Source organism: Populus alba, chromosome 14 (assembly GCF_005239225.2).
Source record: "Populus alba chromosome 14, ASM523922v2, whole genome shotgun sequence".
Classification (NCBI taxonomy): Eukaryota; Viridiplantae; Streptophyta; class Magnoliopsida; order Malpighiales; family Salicaceae; genus Populus; species Populus alba.
This window is the reverse complement of record NC_133297.1, coordinates 3,677,056-3,691,680: the sequence shown is the minus strand read 5'-3', so window position 1 is coordinate 3,691,680 and position 14,625 is coordinate 3,677,056. Positions and strand designations below refer to the sequence as shown.

The 14,625-nt window shown below is 32.7% G+C and overlaps 2 protein-coding genes across 5 annotated transcripts; both read left to right on the top strand.

The window, feature by feature from the left end:
• Positions 1-243: 243 nt before the first annotated feature.
• LOC118034103 (transcription termination factor MTEF18, mitochondrial) lies at positions 244-4,119 on the top strand. 3 transcript variants are annotated; one of them, XM_073404214.1, is made up of 2 exons: positions 244-2,020; positions 3,692-4,119. In XM_073404214.1, the coding sequence occupies exon 1, from the start codon at positions 304-306 to the stop codon at positions 1,966-1,968; it is 1,665 nt and encodes a 554-aa protein (XP_073260315.1). In that variant the 5' UTR covers positions 244-303; the 3' UTR covers positions 1,969-2,020; positions 3,692-4,119. The 3 variants fall into 3 exon arrangements, 2 of the variants coding, with proteins under 2 accessions (XP_073260315.1, XP_034895186.1); XM_035039295.2 differs by lacking the exon at positions 3,692-4,119 and adding an exon at positions 2,164-2,213 and having other exon boundaries at positions 245-2,020; XR_012167773.1 differs by lacking the exon at positions 244-2,020 and adding an exon at positions 2,213-2,265.
• Positions 4,120-9,655: 5,536 nt separating this feature from the next.
• On the top strand, positions 9,656-14,358 carry LOC118034104 (uncharacterized). 2 transcript variants are annotated; one of them, XM_035039297.2, is made up of 3 exons: positions 9,656-10,697; positions 10,821-10,892; positions 11,216-14,358. In XM_035039297.2, the coding sequence occupies exons 1-3, from the start codon at positions 9,837-9,839 to the stop codon at positions 11,219-11,221; spliced, it is 939 nt and encodes a 312-aa protein (XP_034895188.1). In that variant the 5' UTR covers positions 9,656-9,836; the 3' UTR covers positions 11,222-14,358. The 2 variants fall into 2 exon arrangements, with proteins under 2 accessions (XP_034895188.1, XP_034895187.1); XM_035039296.2 differs by having other exon boundaries at positions 11,188-14,358.
• Positions 14,359-14,625: the final 267 nt, after the last annotated feature.

Here is a 14,625-nt window from a genome sequence, read left to right as displayed (position 1 = left end):
AATTTTTTTTTTTAGATAGATTGGAGTTTTTGATATTTAAATAAAGTACTAAAAGACGATATGCATAGTAGACGGGTGGAATTTTTTAATTGTCTACAATTGATAGAGTTAAAAGATTTGAAACTTAATTGATAACAAGGAAATATATTAGGAGCTAAAATGGGGTTTATCCTGAATAATAAGGACGCATAAAACTATTAAAATCACAATTATACCCTTCATATAAAAATTAAACCCGAACTCTTTCAAGCGAATAAACATAAAGCCCTGAAAAATCAGAGCAAAAACCCTAATATGTAGAAGATGCCTATACCAATTTCAATCTATACAACATTTTGCCGCCATTTTAGCAGCTCTCTACCAAAACGTCCAATATTTACGAGTGTGCCATGGAAGTACAAGAATCAAGCAATCAAACTAGCCCAGCAAGCTTTAACAGATTATCTACACTCAACAAGGTCACTACCATACACTTATGCAGATCAAATAAGCAAGAATTCTCTTGTTTCTCTCTCAAATCTCGTCTCCAACATTCATTTCACTTCACCAACATTCGCTACTTCACTTCAGAAATATCTCAGGTACCATCCCATTAATGAATTAGAGTTTTTTTATGAAAGTATTGGAATTGATTATGATGAGGTTAGCGGGTTTTTGTCTAATGACAAGTTTTTTATTTCTGAAGAGGGGAGTGCTATAAATGTTTCTTGTGTGCTTTGTGATTTTGGGTTTCCCTGGAATAAGTTGGGGATGTTGTATAAAGAGGAGAAACGTGTTTTCAGTATGAGCGAAGAGGACGTGAAGTCCAGGCTTTGTGGGCTTAAGGGTTTTAGGTTTAGCACTACGTCTGTGATTGGTATTTCCTTGGCGTTTCCTTTTGTGTTGAGAGGTGAATTGAGTGGCGAGATTGGTGCTTTGTTTGATGATCTGAAAAGGGTTTTTGTGGATTTTGATTTGGAGAGTTGTGTTGAAGGAAATGTGGATGCTTGGTATGAGGTTTGTAGGAAAATTCGGGTGTTTTATGATTTGGGTTGTGAGAAAGGGAAAGTAGGGGAGTTGATGGGGAAGAGTAAAAGAATTTTTGTTGATTACCCAGTAGAGGTTTTGGTTCAAAAGGCTGAGTTTTTTTGTAAATTTGGTTTTAGAAAGGAGGATGTTGGTTTGTTATTACTAAAGAAGCCAGGAATTTTGGATTTTCAGTTGGAAGGGCAGGTGATTTCAGTTAAGGGGTTGTTGAAGCATTTTGGGTTGAGTGCTGAAGAATTGAAATCTGTTGCTCAAAATTATGGCCATGTATTTGGCAGAAATAAAATGGCTAATTTGCCTCATGTGATGAGAGCTATGGAGTTACATGAATGGTTTTTCAATAAAATTAAGGATGGAAATCATCAATTGCTTGCTAGTTATGTCATGAGTGATCCTGATGAAGATTTGGATGAAAAATATAGAGATGGCTTGGAAAGGATCCAACGTACAAGAACGCCCATGCATACAATGAATAAGTTGGAGTTCTTGCATGCAATCGGGTTTGGAGAGAATGCTTTGACTATTAAGGTATTAACTGACTTGCATGGTACTAGTAGTGAATTACAAGAACGAGTTGATTGCCTTCTTCGTTATGGGATTGTATTCTCGAAGCTTTGCTCAATGATTAGAAGGATGCCAAAGATCCTTAGCCAAAAACCTGAGATACTGCAGCAGAAATTAAACTACCTTTGCGAGGACATGAAATCCTCCTTGCAGTACCTTGATATTTTCCCTTCATTTTTGTGTTTTAACCTGGAGAATCGGATTAAACCTAGACATAGATTTCATATGTGGCTCACAGAAAGGGGTTTCTGTAAGCAGGAGTACTCCATTTCAAGCATTGTTGCAACCAGTGACAAGAGTTTTGTAGCTCGCTTACATGTAATTCACCCAGATGCTCCAAAACTTTGGGTTGATTTTTCTCATTCAAAAGCCCACTGAAAGATGGAGAACAGTAAAATATGGTGATTCGGTGTGATGATCTTCTTGGCAGGTAGATACTTCTGACAATTACTGTAAACAGTGTTTTGAATTTTTTTCATTCATGTATTAGATGGATGTGTCATATCCGTTGATATCTTGCTGACTTGCCCGGGGACACCTGCATCTGTCATTTTCCTCGGTCTCTGGTTCTAGCCTTTATGTAGTATTGAATTCAGCAGCGTTGATTTGATCCTCCTGGGTGTCCAACAAATTTTGCGCATCATTTGGAAACAACCAGGGTTTGTTCCATGTTAAGTAATGCTCTGTTTCTTTCAAGGAAAACGAATTCCTGGAATTCGTTTTCCTTACTTTCCCATGTTTGGTAACAAGCTGAAACAGTAAGTCAACGGAAACTTAATTCTAATCAACATAACATTACTGCTTTGAGAAAGGAAAGTGTTTTCCTTCGGTTAAAGAAAGGAAAACACTTTCCTTTGACGTGCAAGTGAATTATAATTCACTACTACTGTAGCAGTTAATTAAAATGCAGAGGTAGCGAATTATAATTCACTGCTACAGTCACTGTTACTGTAGCAGCAAATTATAATTCACTGCTACTGTAGCAGTGAATTAAAATGCAAAGGTAAAGATGAAGACGAAGCGTTATTTTATTTAAGTCCTTAATTATTCAATTAAAACTCTTGATTTCATTAATTAAAATAATTAAACCTTGATTTAATTAATTAAACTAGTCAAGAGTTTAATTAAATCTTTAAACTTCCAATCATGTTTGCCCTTAACCCAAATTTTAATTCATCATTCATTTATTTTATTTTTATTTTTCATCATTTTTTTTAAAATAAAAATAAAAAAGGTCAAAATTGGGTTATGACAATTGTAAGTGATTAATATATTTTATATATATTAGATAAACTTGAAAAAATTTAATTCATTATTAAATTATTTTCCAGTTTATTTTCCATAACACAATCAAACACTGGAAAGTGTTTTCCAGTTCATTTTTCATAACACTACCATACATTGGAATTCACTTTAATTCACTTTCTAAAAGAAAACCACTTTCCTGCAAACAAACGGAGCCTAAGTTATCTTTTTTGACATCTAGAAAGTGGCAATTCTGCGATCAATAATAGTACTATTGTCTCCAGATACAAGGCTTTTAATTTCTTTAAGGAAAAGATTTTGCAAACATAGTTCTTGTGTGCGCATTGACTTCTCCTGCATATTAATATGCATGTATTGCCATAAAAAAGAGATACATTGGTCTGACTTTGTTATACATGTATTTGCGGTTAATCATAAAAATTCCTGACTCTCAGACATTTGAACATCCCATGGAAAATCGTGCTGAAAAAATTATTCTCATATTGTTTAGATGAAGTGATTTTTTTTCAAGTAACCTCCAACTTATTGTGTGGGCATGCTTTGTTGCAAACTGTTGCATTGATCTTTGCATATGGACATCCGGATATAAATTTTGAAAACCTTGTCGAATTGGGGAAAGAAACCCTTGACAATTTCAACCTTCAATCCAGTTTTGAAGATTGGGAGAATGGAGGTGGGAGGGCTAGGTTTGTTCACGGGCATTCAACATTTTTTCTTGGTGTAACTCTTAGATGTTTGCTTACTTGCTTCTATCTTATTGTCTGGGCATATATTGCTTCCTTTTTTCTTCTTGTTACTCTTAGATGTTTGCTTGTAATCGCTGATTGGTCGACAGATGACCATGGCTGCTGCATATTTTCATCCCTGTCAGCATATGGAGGGTGCATTGAAATTGAAGACAGAAGTCCCAGGGAGGTGGACGACTCGTGGACACTCTCACACTCTCACTTCTCATGAAACTTGCACCTCCCCTTTCTCCTCTCCCAAATAAAGTGCACATGGAAGCTGGAGAAAGCTGATGGCCAGGTTGCTGAACTCTGATGTTGGAAGTAGCAGTCACTATACCACAATTCTTTCTTACAAGACATTACAAAGACACTGCTTGTCTATGATAAGAAAATGATGTGTGGTAATGTTTATTCTCACGCAGTTTTTGTTTCTAATGGCGAGCTCTAAGATATTTAGGGAAGTAATTATCTACTGTACTAAAAAGGAACTGAATTCCTTCACCGTTCATTTTTTCTGTTTCCTTCTTTTTTTTAACTCCATCTTTCAATATTTCTTTCTTTGTGAAACTCCAGCACCTTCACTGCGTGCGTGTGTTAACAATGTAGGAGCTACCCCCATTGTTTCTTTAAATGAATTCAAAGAATAATTCATCGACGATCCAGAAAATAAAGAGATTCAGTATGAGCCTCGAAAAATTAAAACTACTCAAGTGCATTTTTTGTCCTCTTATCTGGGCCTTATATTGAGCCCATCAACACCTCGAGTTCGTGGGCCCGTAAGCTTTTTAATAAAAAGTTAAGAATTTGTCATGCCGACTCACCTTTATAATATTTTTTAAACGGAGATAGGTATGCATTGACGACGTCATAGCAAGTGGGGTAAAATATAATCCAACGAGTGGTAATAGTCATTTTGACTTGCTTTGTCTGATGCATTAGCATTTAAAACTTTTGGGTTTTGTAGTTGAAAAAAAGTTCACCCTCCATATCATAGTTTTCGACACCACCCGACACAGGGTTTCACGTTTTAACCAGATTGTTGATAGTAATTTAAAAAAAAAATTAAAATGATATTATTTTAGTAAAAAAAAATTAATAGGTTATAATCAGATCTTGTCGGATCAGCTGGATCAAACCAGGTTTTTTTTTTTCCTATTTTTTCTTCAATCTAATTCGGTTTCATCCCTAGATCGATCGAGTTCTGGGTCAATCTATCAAACCAGTCCGGGTTTTAAAATTATGCTCCAGATCGTAATTGATTTTGTATTCTAATAATATTAATTTATGGTAATATCATTTTGATTAAAAAAACCAATAAGTTTTTTTTATTAATTTACAAGTTAATTAAAGTTTTGACTAGTTCAAATCCGGTTATTTTTTTTATTGTGTTATAACTTTTTATCTTTTATAAGATATTAGTTATTAATATAATTTAAACGGAGGTGATCTAACTAAATCTATCCAAATGAACTTGATTTCATTAATTTTTGGAGTTTATATATAAAAGTCACAAACTAATTGGAGAATATTTTATCAATTAAAAAAATGAAAGAAAAGGCGAAAAGAAATAAATTAGCATGTTGTTTCCATCTCCAAATGGAAGTCGCTCGATATCGACAGATAGGACTGGTCACTGAGTAAACAACAAAAATGCCAAGGATTTTTTACAATATAATAAGTTTTAACAAAAATGCCAAGGACTGAGTCACATACAGATAGGTGTATCGTATGTGTATTTCTACTCTTTACAATATTTGACACTATCTGCATGGTGTGATGAACGTGTCTCTGTACAAGGATTTTTAAAAGAAATCAGCACAGTAAATGTAAAATTTTATCTGAACCGTTTTTTTTTTTTTTTGGGTGTGAAATAGCATAATTTAATTAAGTTGTATTTAAAAAATGTGACATGGTCAAATTTTAATTTTTTGTTTTTGTCAAACGATTGATCTAATTGTATTAATTAATTGAATTATTTCATAAAAATTATAATTTTATAAAGTTTTTTTTAAATATATTTTATGGGTAAAAAATATAAATCTCTTGTTCAACTTGTAGACTAAAAAATAAATTTCAATTAAAATATTAAAAAGCTATTGTTTACACAATAATGGGAATAATTCTGATCAGTCAGGTATGAGTTTATTATAACTAAACAAGGATCTAATTCGAACAGATTATGTGGATGGCCTAATAAATATATTTATGTATCAATAAGAGATCTAGTCAAGCTAAACCAAAATAATAGTTCAAGATGACTATAAATTTTTATTTAATTGTTAGATTACGCTTAAATTTTTATAAAAGTTTTTAAATGTTGTTTCTTCTAAAGTAAATACTATATTGTGGACTGTCAAATCTTTTAATAATAAAAAAAAAAAAATTCCTTTGAGGCCTCCAGTTTTGGCAGGTTTAATATTTTTCTTATGACATTTGGAATTGATTAACAGGTTTTATGATCATTGTGAACCAATTAATCACTTAAATAAGATAATTGAAGTTTCACCGTATTGTATTTCTGAAATACATATAATAAAAAATATATTATTTAACTGAATTTTTTTACTTTTATATCAATTCGCTAATATTTTTAACTCTACGTGCTAACCGCTAAATTTATCCTCGATACAATAAAAAAATTATTTTTTTACTTAAATAAGAGGGCTGATGACCTCAGAATTGAAAATTCAGGTCGTTTTTCCTTTTTAAGTGCAAGTTGGATAAACATTGAACAGGGTCATGGCCAGTTCATCATAACTCTACTAGATGACACGAGGGTGCGTTACGTTGCGGTTATAATGAACTTTTAAAAAAAAAATAGACAAAAAAAAAAAACAATTCAAGAACATAAATTCAGATTTTTATTTTTATTTTTATTCTTTTGACATGGTGATGCACTGAATGGATTTTGGACAATCTTGATTAATTAGCTAAATTTGTGATTGGATTTCTGAGATTATAATAACTATTTAGAAACCAAAATAAAACTAATTTATCCTACATAAACCAAAACGAAATATATTACAAAGACTGATTCATAATATTTTTTTTAAAAAAATATAGAGATGATAATATACTGAATTGATTTTTATTTTGTGATTTAATTTATCAAACTCGTAATTTGGTGATGAATTTTATTAAATTATATAATTTTATTTTTAATAATGTATTTTTTACCCAAACGTATGATAAAAAAGCTTATATTAAAAAAAAAACAAAGTTAAAACATGAAACTAGAATAAGAAAAGAAAAGAAATGATAACATATTAAATGGGTTTTGTGGTTTAATTTGTCAAATTCACCTTAATCGTGGACTTTATCGGTTTGTAGTTTTTCTTTAAAAAAAATATTTCTAGCTAAATATATGATAATAAAAACAAATATTTTTATTTGTTTTTTTTTAAATAAACGATGTAATTGAAATGAAAAATTGAAAGACAAAACAAAGTAAAAAATAGGTAATGGTGCACGAGTCTCAACCTGGTTGACCCAACATATATGTTCTCTTTTTAATTATTCTTTCTTTTTGTAATGAGTGGACATTTCATCATCAATCTTTTTTTTTTTTAAATAAGACAAACAAGGCATTGTCTTCTCTTGTCCAGATTCTAGTCACCGGTGGTGGCTGAAAAACCATTAGTTGTTTTTTTGGGTTAAAAACCTATTTTTAGATTTATTTTTGCCTACAAACACTTGCACAACACTCTTATAACATTAAAAAAAACCAAGTTATAATGCTAAAAAAACCCAAAAAGCAGTAAAAGAACACAAAATCAAACCAGGTAAAAAATTATTTCTCGACTTTGATATGTTTTTTCAAGTGATATTAAGATTCAAGACATCCATTATCAAACTTGTCTTGGTGAATTGAACTTGCTTATATCAAAATTGACATTTTTAGTTCATGCAATAGATGTCAATTAATGACTTTCTATTTTTTTTTTATTGAAATTCAATAATTTTTTCTCTTTTCTTGGAAGCCTAGAAACTGAAAATAAACTTTTGGATAAAAACTTAGAAATTATATAAATTGGGTTGAGGAAAATAAAGATGAATTTTTGAATCAAAACTTAGATTGGTAATGAAATTTCTTGGTGTTTCTTTGATCCCCTGTTTCTTGAGTTTGACTACGAGCTTATCGAATTTCGGCAAACTATAATTTATTTTGGGCATGGAAAAAAGCAATTAAAAAATAGAAAGTGCTACAATAAATTTCTAAATGTTTCAGTATATATTATAATAAGATTCACATACCATTTTGATAGCATATAAGAGAAGGATTCTTGTACATTTTTGCAGGATAAACTTGAACTAGAATCTCACAATAACAAGTAGGCATGTTAATGAATATTCACAAATAGAGTTTTTACTATATACATACTCTAGTTGTTACTTAAGATGTACAATATTTAAATATTTACATTCCATCTCTCAAGTTTAGGGTACTTGTATCAATATCTTTTACCGGGTGTTATTTATTATTCAATATAAAATAAAATAGTAATATATATATTATTAAACTTGAATCGGCTTTGACAATATTCATATTAAATTTATTACCTCTTATAAATATAAATCTATGATTACCTACTAAAAAAGGATAAATATGGAAGATTTCCAATGATTTTGACTATTAAATAAGGTAATTACATATAAAAAAAACATATTGATTTAGGTTGGTTCGGATAAGTCGATGTTAAATTGTGACCCTTCGGAAGAAGAGTATGTTTTTCCTTGATTTGAGCCTCTCATCTTGGCATCCTGCAATGAACCCACCACCAGTCAACAACCTTTTCCTCGGTGTCTAAAGTTGTAGCTACTTTTTGGATGCAGTTGGGAGATTAATATTCTCGAGATTTAAGGACCAAATCTAGTACGTAAGAACACAACACAGGACAGACACAGATGTTCCACGCATGACTCGTTAGATTCTCCATAATAGCTTATACTAACAATAGCCTTATTTTATGAACATGCAAAGGGAAAGTGATTTCAGTTTTTGCAATGCCAGGACAAACAAATTAACAACCGCAATAAAATCTCTCTCTCTCTCTCTCTCTTTTAAAAGAGAATTTGCATCATAATATTAAATTTGTATAATATATATTTAATATTATAGTGTAAGGTGTTTTTTTTTTTTGGTTTTTTTACTTGAAAATATTCTAAATAATTTTTTAAGAGTAAACATATCAAAACTATTATAAAATACTAGAAAAAACATCAATTTGATTTATTTTCAAGCCCAAACAAAGCTTTTAAAATGCAATTTCAAACACAAAAACAAATTGCCATGCCTATTTTATTTGTTTATTTTTTTTTATTTTCAATGAATATTATTTTCTTTTAACATATACATGATATCATCTTAACCAAGATTTGATTTAAAAATTAAATTGTCTAAAATTCAGATTGTGGATCAAGGTGGACCTAATTAGAAGTGTGTTTACAGTTACTTATTAAAATGCTTTTTATATCGAAATGTATTAAAATTTTTTTTTTATTTTTTAAAATTATTTTTGAGATCAGTGTATCAAAACGATCTAAAATATATAATAAGATTTATATATATAAAAAATTAAATTACGGGATGATCCAAGTTTCCAAACGCAGGCTAAATAAGGTTTTTCAAGTAAACTTAATATTTGAATTTTTTTAAAAAAATCTTTAAAATAATATCATTTCAATAAATAAAATAAAATTTTCATATTGATTTAACATGAGACGAATTTGAATTTACGAGTTACCGGGTTAACATGCTGTCCCATACCAAGTTTTGTAACACATATGGAAACAATATTAAATAAATAATTTTATCAATTAATCTACACAAAAATTTACGCCCTAGCAAGTAATAGATTAAAAAATCTATTATAGAAAACAAAATCTACACTGGTGCTCACGGAACCTGCCTTATGAGCAGAGATTTAAAAAAAAACGCCTACAGATAGATAAAACCGTACCCAAGTAATAAAATCCCACTAAGGCAAAATGCAAATACACTGAATCCCAAGGACGAAATTGGCAATACAATAAGTAACCTTCTTGTTTCCATCCTCCTCTCTTAAGACTTGAGAGTATCCTCAACAGGCAGCAGTAGTATATTAACTGCTTCCTCTCCTCCTCTTCTCTCCATCTTTTCTTATCAGACAAGCTTATGCTCTAGAATTTCTGATTCCCTTCTCCATCAGAATCCCTAATAAGCTGTCGTTTTGCTTCTCGAAAACAGAGAAAGAATCGGACTCTTTCTCTTCAATGGTGTTTCGCTCTGTACCGGAAACTGAGCCAAACACAAACAACAACACTATCATGGCTTCTTCTACTACTACTAGTACTGTGAAACCACACCAGCCACTCCATAACTTCCCTTTGCAAGACCTAAAATGGTCAATGAACCATTCCAACAACGTTACCAACCACCACCACCGCTCTCGCACTCACAAATCTCCTCACCGCGATGCTGCTTCTGCGGCGGATTCGGAGGGAGACGGCGGGGTCAAGATTGATAAACTATTGAAGAAAAAATCTGGTGATGTTGAGAATTCGGAGAGGAAATCGAAGATCTTTATTCGGTTGAGGACTAACAAAAACAGCAGCGGAAGCGGAAGCAGCAGCGGCAGCAGCAAGTGTGTGGTTGGTGATGTTTCTGCGGGTGCAGTGGATCAGGGCTCTGCTGCTGTAGCGGAGGATGTGGAGGAACTGATGCCGAAGACGTGGAATCTGAGGCCGAGGAGAGCTGTTAATAATATTAATAATGATAGTAATAATAATAACAACAAGGGTTTGAATGGGAATGGAGGTGCTTTGAAGATTGGTGGGGGTGCGGTGCCGGAGATCAAACCTCAGGTGCCAGCTGGTAACCGGACTGAATTGACTCGGTCCAACCGGAATTTTAATGACGCTAATAATTATGATAATGATAATGATAATGACAATAATAATAATAACAAGAAGAAGAAGGAGAGGGGTAAGGGGAAGGAACAGGAAAAGGAGAAGGTGAGGTTTTCGATTCCTCTTACGAAAGTGGAAATTGAAGAGGATATTTATTCCTTGACTGGGTCAAAGCCGGCGAGAAGGCCTAAGAAGAGGGCAAAGCATGTGCAGAAACAACTTGATGTATGTTACTATTATTTTTCTTTTTCTTTGTTTCTGTTTTATAAAGTTTCTTTTTTGTTGGTAAATTGATGGAATTGGTGACTGATTTATGTGTGTTTTTTTTTTGTTGGTTTTGTTTTGCAGTGCTTGTTTCCTGGTATGTGGCTGGATTCGATCACCCCGGATTGCTACAAGGTTCATGAAGCTCCTTCGAAGGTCTGATTTTGTGTTGTTTTTTTTACATGTTCTGAGGATTTTCTTTCTTTCTTTCTTCTTCTTCTCCATTTCCTAGTTGATGGCTCAGTGAATCAATGAAACAGGAAGAGGAATTGGTGGATTGCTGTTGTGGTTTTAAGTAAAATAATAGTCATTATGGGGTTTAGTTACTTCTTAGCAAAAGTGGAAAATGAGGAGAATAATGATGAAGAAGACATGTTTTATATGTATACCATGTGATTTATTTTTTAAAATAAATTTTCAGCTAATTTGTTTTGTGCTTTGATTTATACAGTTGAGAATGTAGTTCTCCTGCTCTGCAGGGTTAGAGAATCGACTGAGAAGTTGGAGGTGATGACTGTCAGATCTTTTTTATATGCCGAAATCAATGTAACAAACACATGATCCCGTGAAGATGAAAGGGTAACAAATGTATCTTGTTTTTGTGCCTTTTTCTAATCACCGAGGAGTCTTTGGGAATGTTGGAAGGGTTAGTGTTATAGTTTATGTTATGGGTAGCTACAGATGTTCATAAGAAAAGTCTCTCCAATGAGTAGAAGATATGAATAACTTTGATGTTTATGTTTTCAGTTAGTTTGAAATCAAGATGCTTTTTCCAACTCCCTGTATGCTGGTTTTTGAGAACTTGTTACTTGTTATTCCAACAACATGAATTATGTCTGGAACCCAAAACCTAAATAGTTGGTACATGGTGTGTGATCGACTTACACGTCTCATTTCTGCATCTCTTTCCATTATAAATATGCCGTTATCAGAGCAAAACACATTTATTTTAACGGCTTTTAATTGATTAAAGGAAAGTTTGATTCTTTGAGGAATTGAGCAATTTTCTTATGCTTGCCTTTCCTTTTTTGAAGAGTGAGCCATGCACGTCGTTGTCGTTATTTGTGGACTGCACGGGCCATGCATGTGTGTCATGATTAGAAGTCGGCATGATCGATTCATAATGTTGCGATTAATAAGAAACGTGTCTTCTAAGAAGAGAAAGCATATGATTTGCTAGATTTATGAGATGAGTTGTTTCATACATTGATTAAGTTATTGTATTTTTGACCAGATTGTAAAATCATACAGAAAATATCATGTCATCATGGAGTTGCAATTATCAAGCTAACAAGTTGGTAGCTATCATAAATAACTCCAATGATCAAAGATCATAGTTACCTAGAATGCGGAATGTTTCAACTCATGTACGGATGCTGGGTAGTGTACGTCACATGAAGTTTGGCATTTTTTACCAGATTTGGTTAACATTTCATATTATGGTAGTATGCTTTAAAGTGCATATTAATTATTTATTTAAAGGTTTTTGAGCGACGCCACTTACAAAACAAATTCCCAGACTAGCTTGCATTTTTTTTCTTTGAATGTTACATACTTATTAAACTTTAATGAATGAATTAATCAGTATTTTATTAACTCAATTTATTCCATTATGAGAAATATACCCAGTTGAATCTTTAAATGGAATATTTCCATATTCTTTCCCTTTGTTCCCCTGGCCGTGTCTCACCATGTATATCAGTATATTTATAGTAACTTAGCTACTTTTGATTGCATGCTGTTGCATAGCTGGGATGGAAAATCTGGGATTAGAACCCTGATTATGATTCTAGGATGTTGCAGGAATATCTGGAAGCAACAAGTACCAATGGAAACTTGATTTGTTTGGCTGGTGAAGATATAATCAATTTATGTACTTGGTATTTTGATTAGCTAAGCAACTTTTTTTTAACCATTTTTCTTTGTGAAAGTTATATGAGCTATGGCTGTCATGATTGTTTTTAGTAAGATTGCAAGATTGAAGAATGTGGCCATTTCAATTTTTTATATGGAGGAAATTTGATTTTGCAATCCTATCTTTGAAATTTAATCTGGTTGAATCAAGTCCTAGAAGTGGCCTAGGATCTGAACAGCATTCATATAAAGTACTCAAGCCCCTATCTTATCATTTTCAGAATTTTATCACACTTCATACTTGCAGATTTAGTGTCAGTATGCTTTGCCAATTAGCGTTGGACAAGATTATTAATGATGAGAAAACTTTACTGAATCTAAGTACTATGTTGTTGGAGAATGAGGATAGGAGGATGCAAGCCTACACTTCTTTCAACTTTTTGGGCTGGGTGCTATTATGTTTGCATCATGTACATAAAATAATAAATTCGATGAATGCCCTGGATTATATGCTATATTGATTTATATGATTATTTCAGCCACAGTTATCTTAAATATCAATCTTGTGTATGTCCTCAAAGTTATGTCCTATTTTCTCAACATATAAATGAGTGGTTCAATGGATTGGGATTTTTGTAGAAAATTGTTCTAGTTTTTATTTTTCTTTTGCTCTTGGTTTTCTTGATTAAAACCTTTGAATTTTTGACTCTGCTGTAAAACAATAAATTTGATTCCATTTGTGCTTGAAACTGTTTGAGCGAATACACTCCATATTGAATGCACTTTATTTCCATAATTGTTGTTTAGCTTCTGTGAGCGCTGATCCATTCATATAAATCCAATTGAGACCATGGATAAGCTCCTCAGTCATTTGCAGAACTGAAAAGGAAGAGATCCCACTCCTGCGGCCATAATATCTTGGAACCATTGTTTGAGATAAGCAATTTATGTGTTTGTTATCTCTTGATATGTACTGTTTTGCTCACAGTTGGATCTAACTGAACGCTGATTGGATTGCTTCTGAGACCGACGTGAAGAGTTTGTGTGGAGGAAGAGTGGTAATTATTCCTCCAACATATTTTCTTTTCCTGCATTTTGAAGGCTTGATTTTTAGAAATTCTTTGTACTGCGAGTCTATAAACTATTATATGAGTCTTGCTCTGCTTTTTGTTGTTGGATCGTGCATGTGGTGGTGTCTTTTCAGGCACAAGCTCGCTACATGTAAAATGTTTCAGTTGTCGTAGGTCCTGTTAGAATTGTTCGGAATTGTTTACATGTTATCTACAGAAGATGTAATGTAGCAGACTGGCTGTGGAAAGAGAGGCGAACACAGTTTTAGGTCCAGTTCATAACAGTGAATGCATTGAATAGCTTGCTTTTAATATTCCAAAGCCTGCTGATGTCTCCCAGGGGTGCAGCCCAGGTTCTCGCCAAACAAGTGATGGGGCCTGAGCTGCTGCTTTGTGCCTCCCGCAGCAGACTACAGACGGGGACAGTGCTCCCCAGACTTGTGCCCTTGTTGATTGGTTGTTTACCATTGTATTTTTTGGAAAGTTGGATGCTGTAATCAGTGGCCGGAAGATTAAAACATGGAGATGGACATCCGTCCGAAGTGCACGGCGCCTGCCGTATTGATCATATTGTGTGCCTTCTAAGCTCAAGGATCTGTCTTTGTTTGAAATTATTTGTATATGAACGCAATTCCTTTCAACTCCAGATGTCATTTTTGACATTTTCACTTTCTTTTGAAACATTTTTAGTCCCTGTATTTGATTTCTTTTTTGTTTTGCTTCCTGCCTCTAATGACGAAGACAGGGACTGTGATTTTTTTTAGCGCTGGTTTGGAATTGTGGCAGGGATTTTTGAAATTATGGTAGAGATTGAGAAAATTTTTTATATACGTTTTATTAATTTTTAAATTTTATTTTTAACATTAACAAATTAAAATAATTCAAAAATATAATTTTTTTTTTATAAAAAAACTACCCTTCAATCGTAATCTCAATCTCAAGCACCCTTTTATTGATGATGGGCC

Bases quoted from the DNA above. Each gene is read 5' to 3' on its own strand.
- LOC118034103 (XM_073404214.1), top strand. From the start codon at position 304: ATGCCTATACCAATTTCAATCTATACAACATTTTGCCGCCATTTTAGC.
- LOC118034104 (XM_035039296.2), top strand. From the start codon at position 9,837: ATGGTGTTTCGCTCTGTACCGGAAACTGAGCCAAACACAAACAACAAC. The intron at 10,698-10,820 runs GTATGTTACTAT...TTTGTTTTGCAG, and splicing joins ATGTGCAGAAACAACTTGAT to TGCTTGTTTCCTGGTATGTG.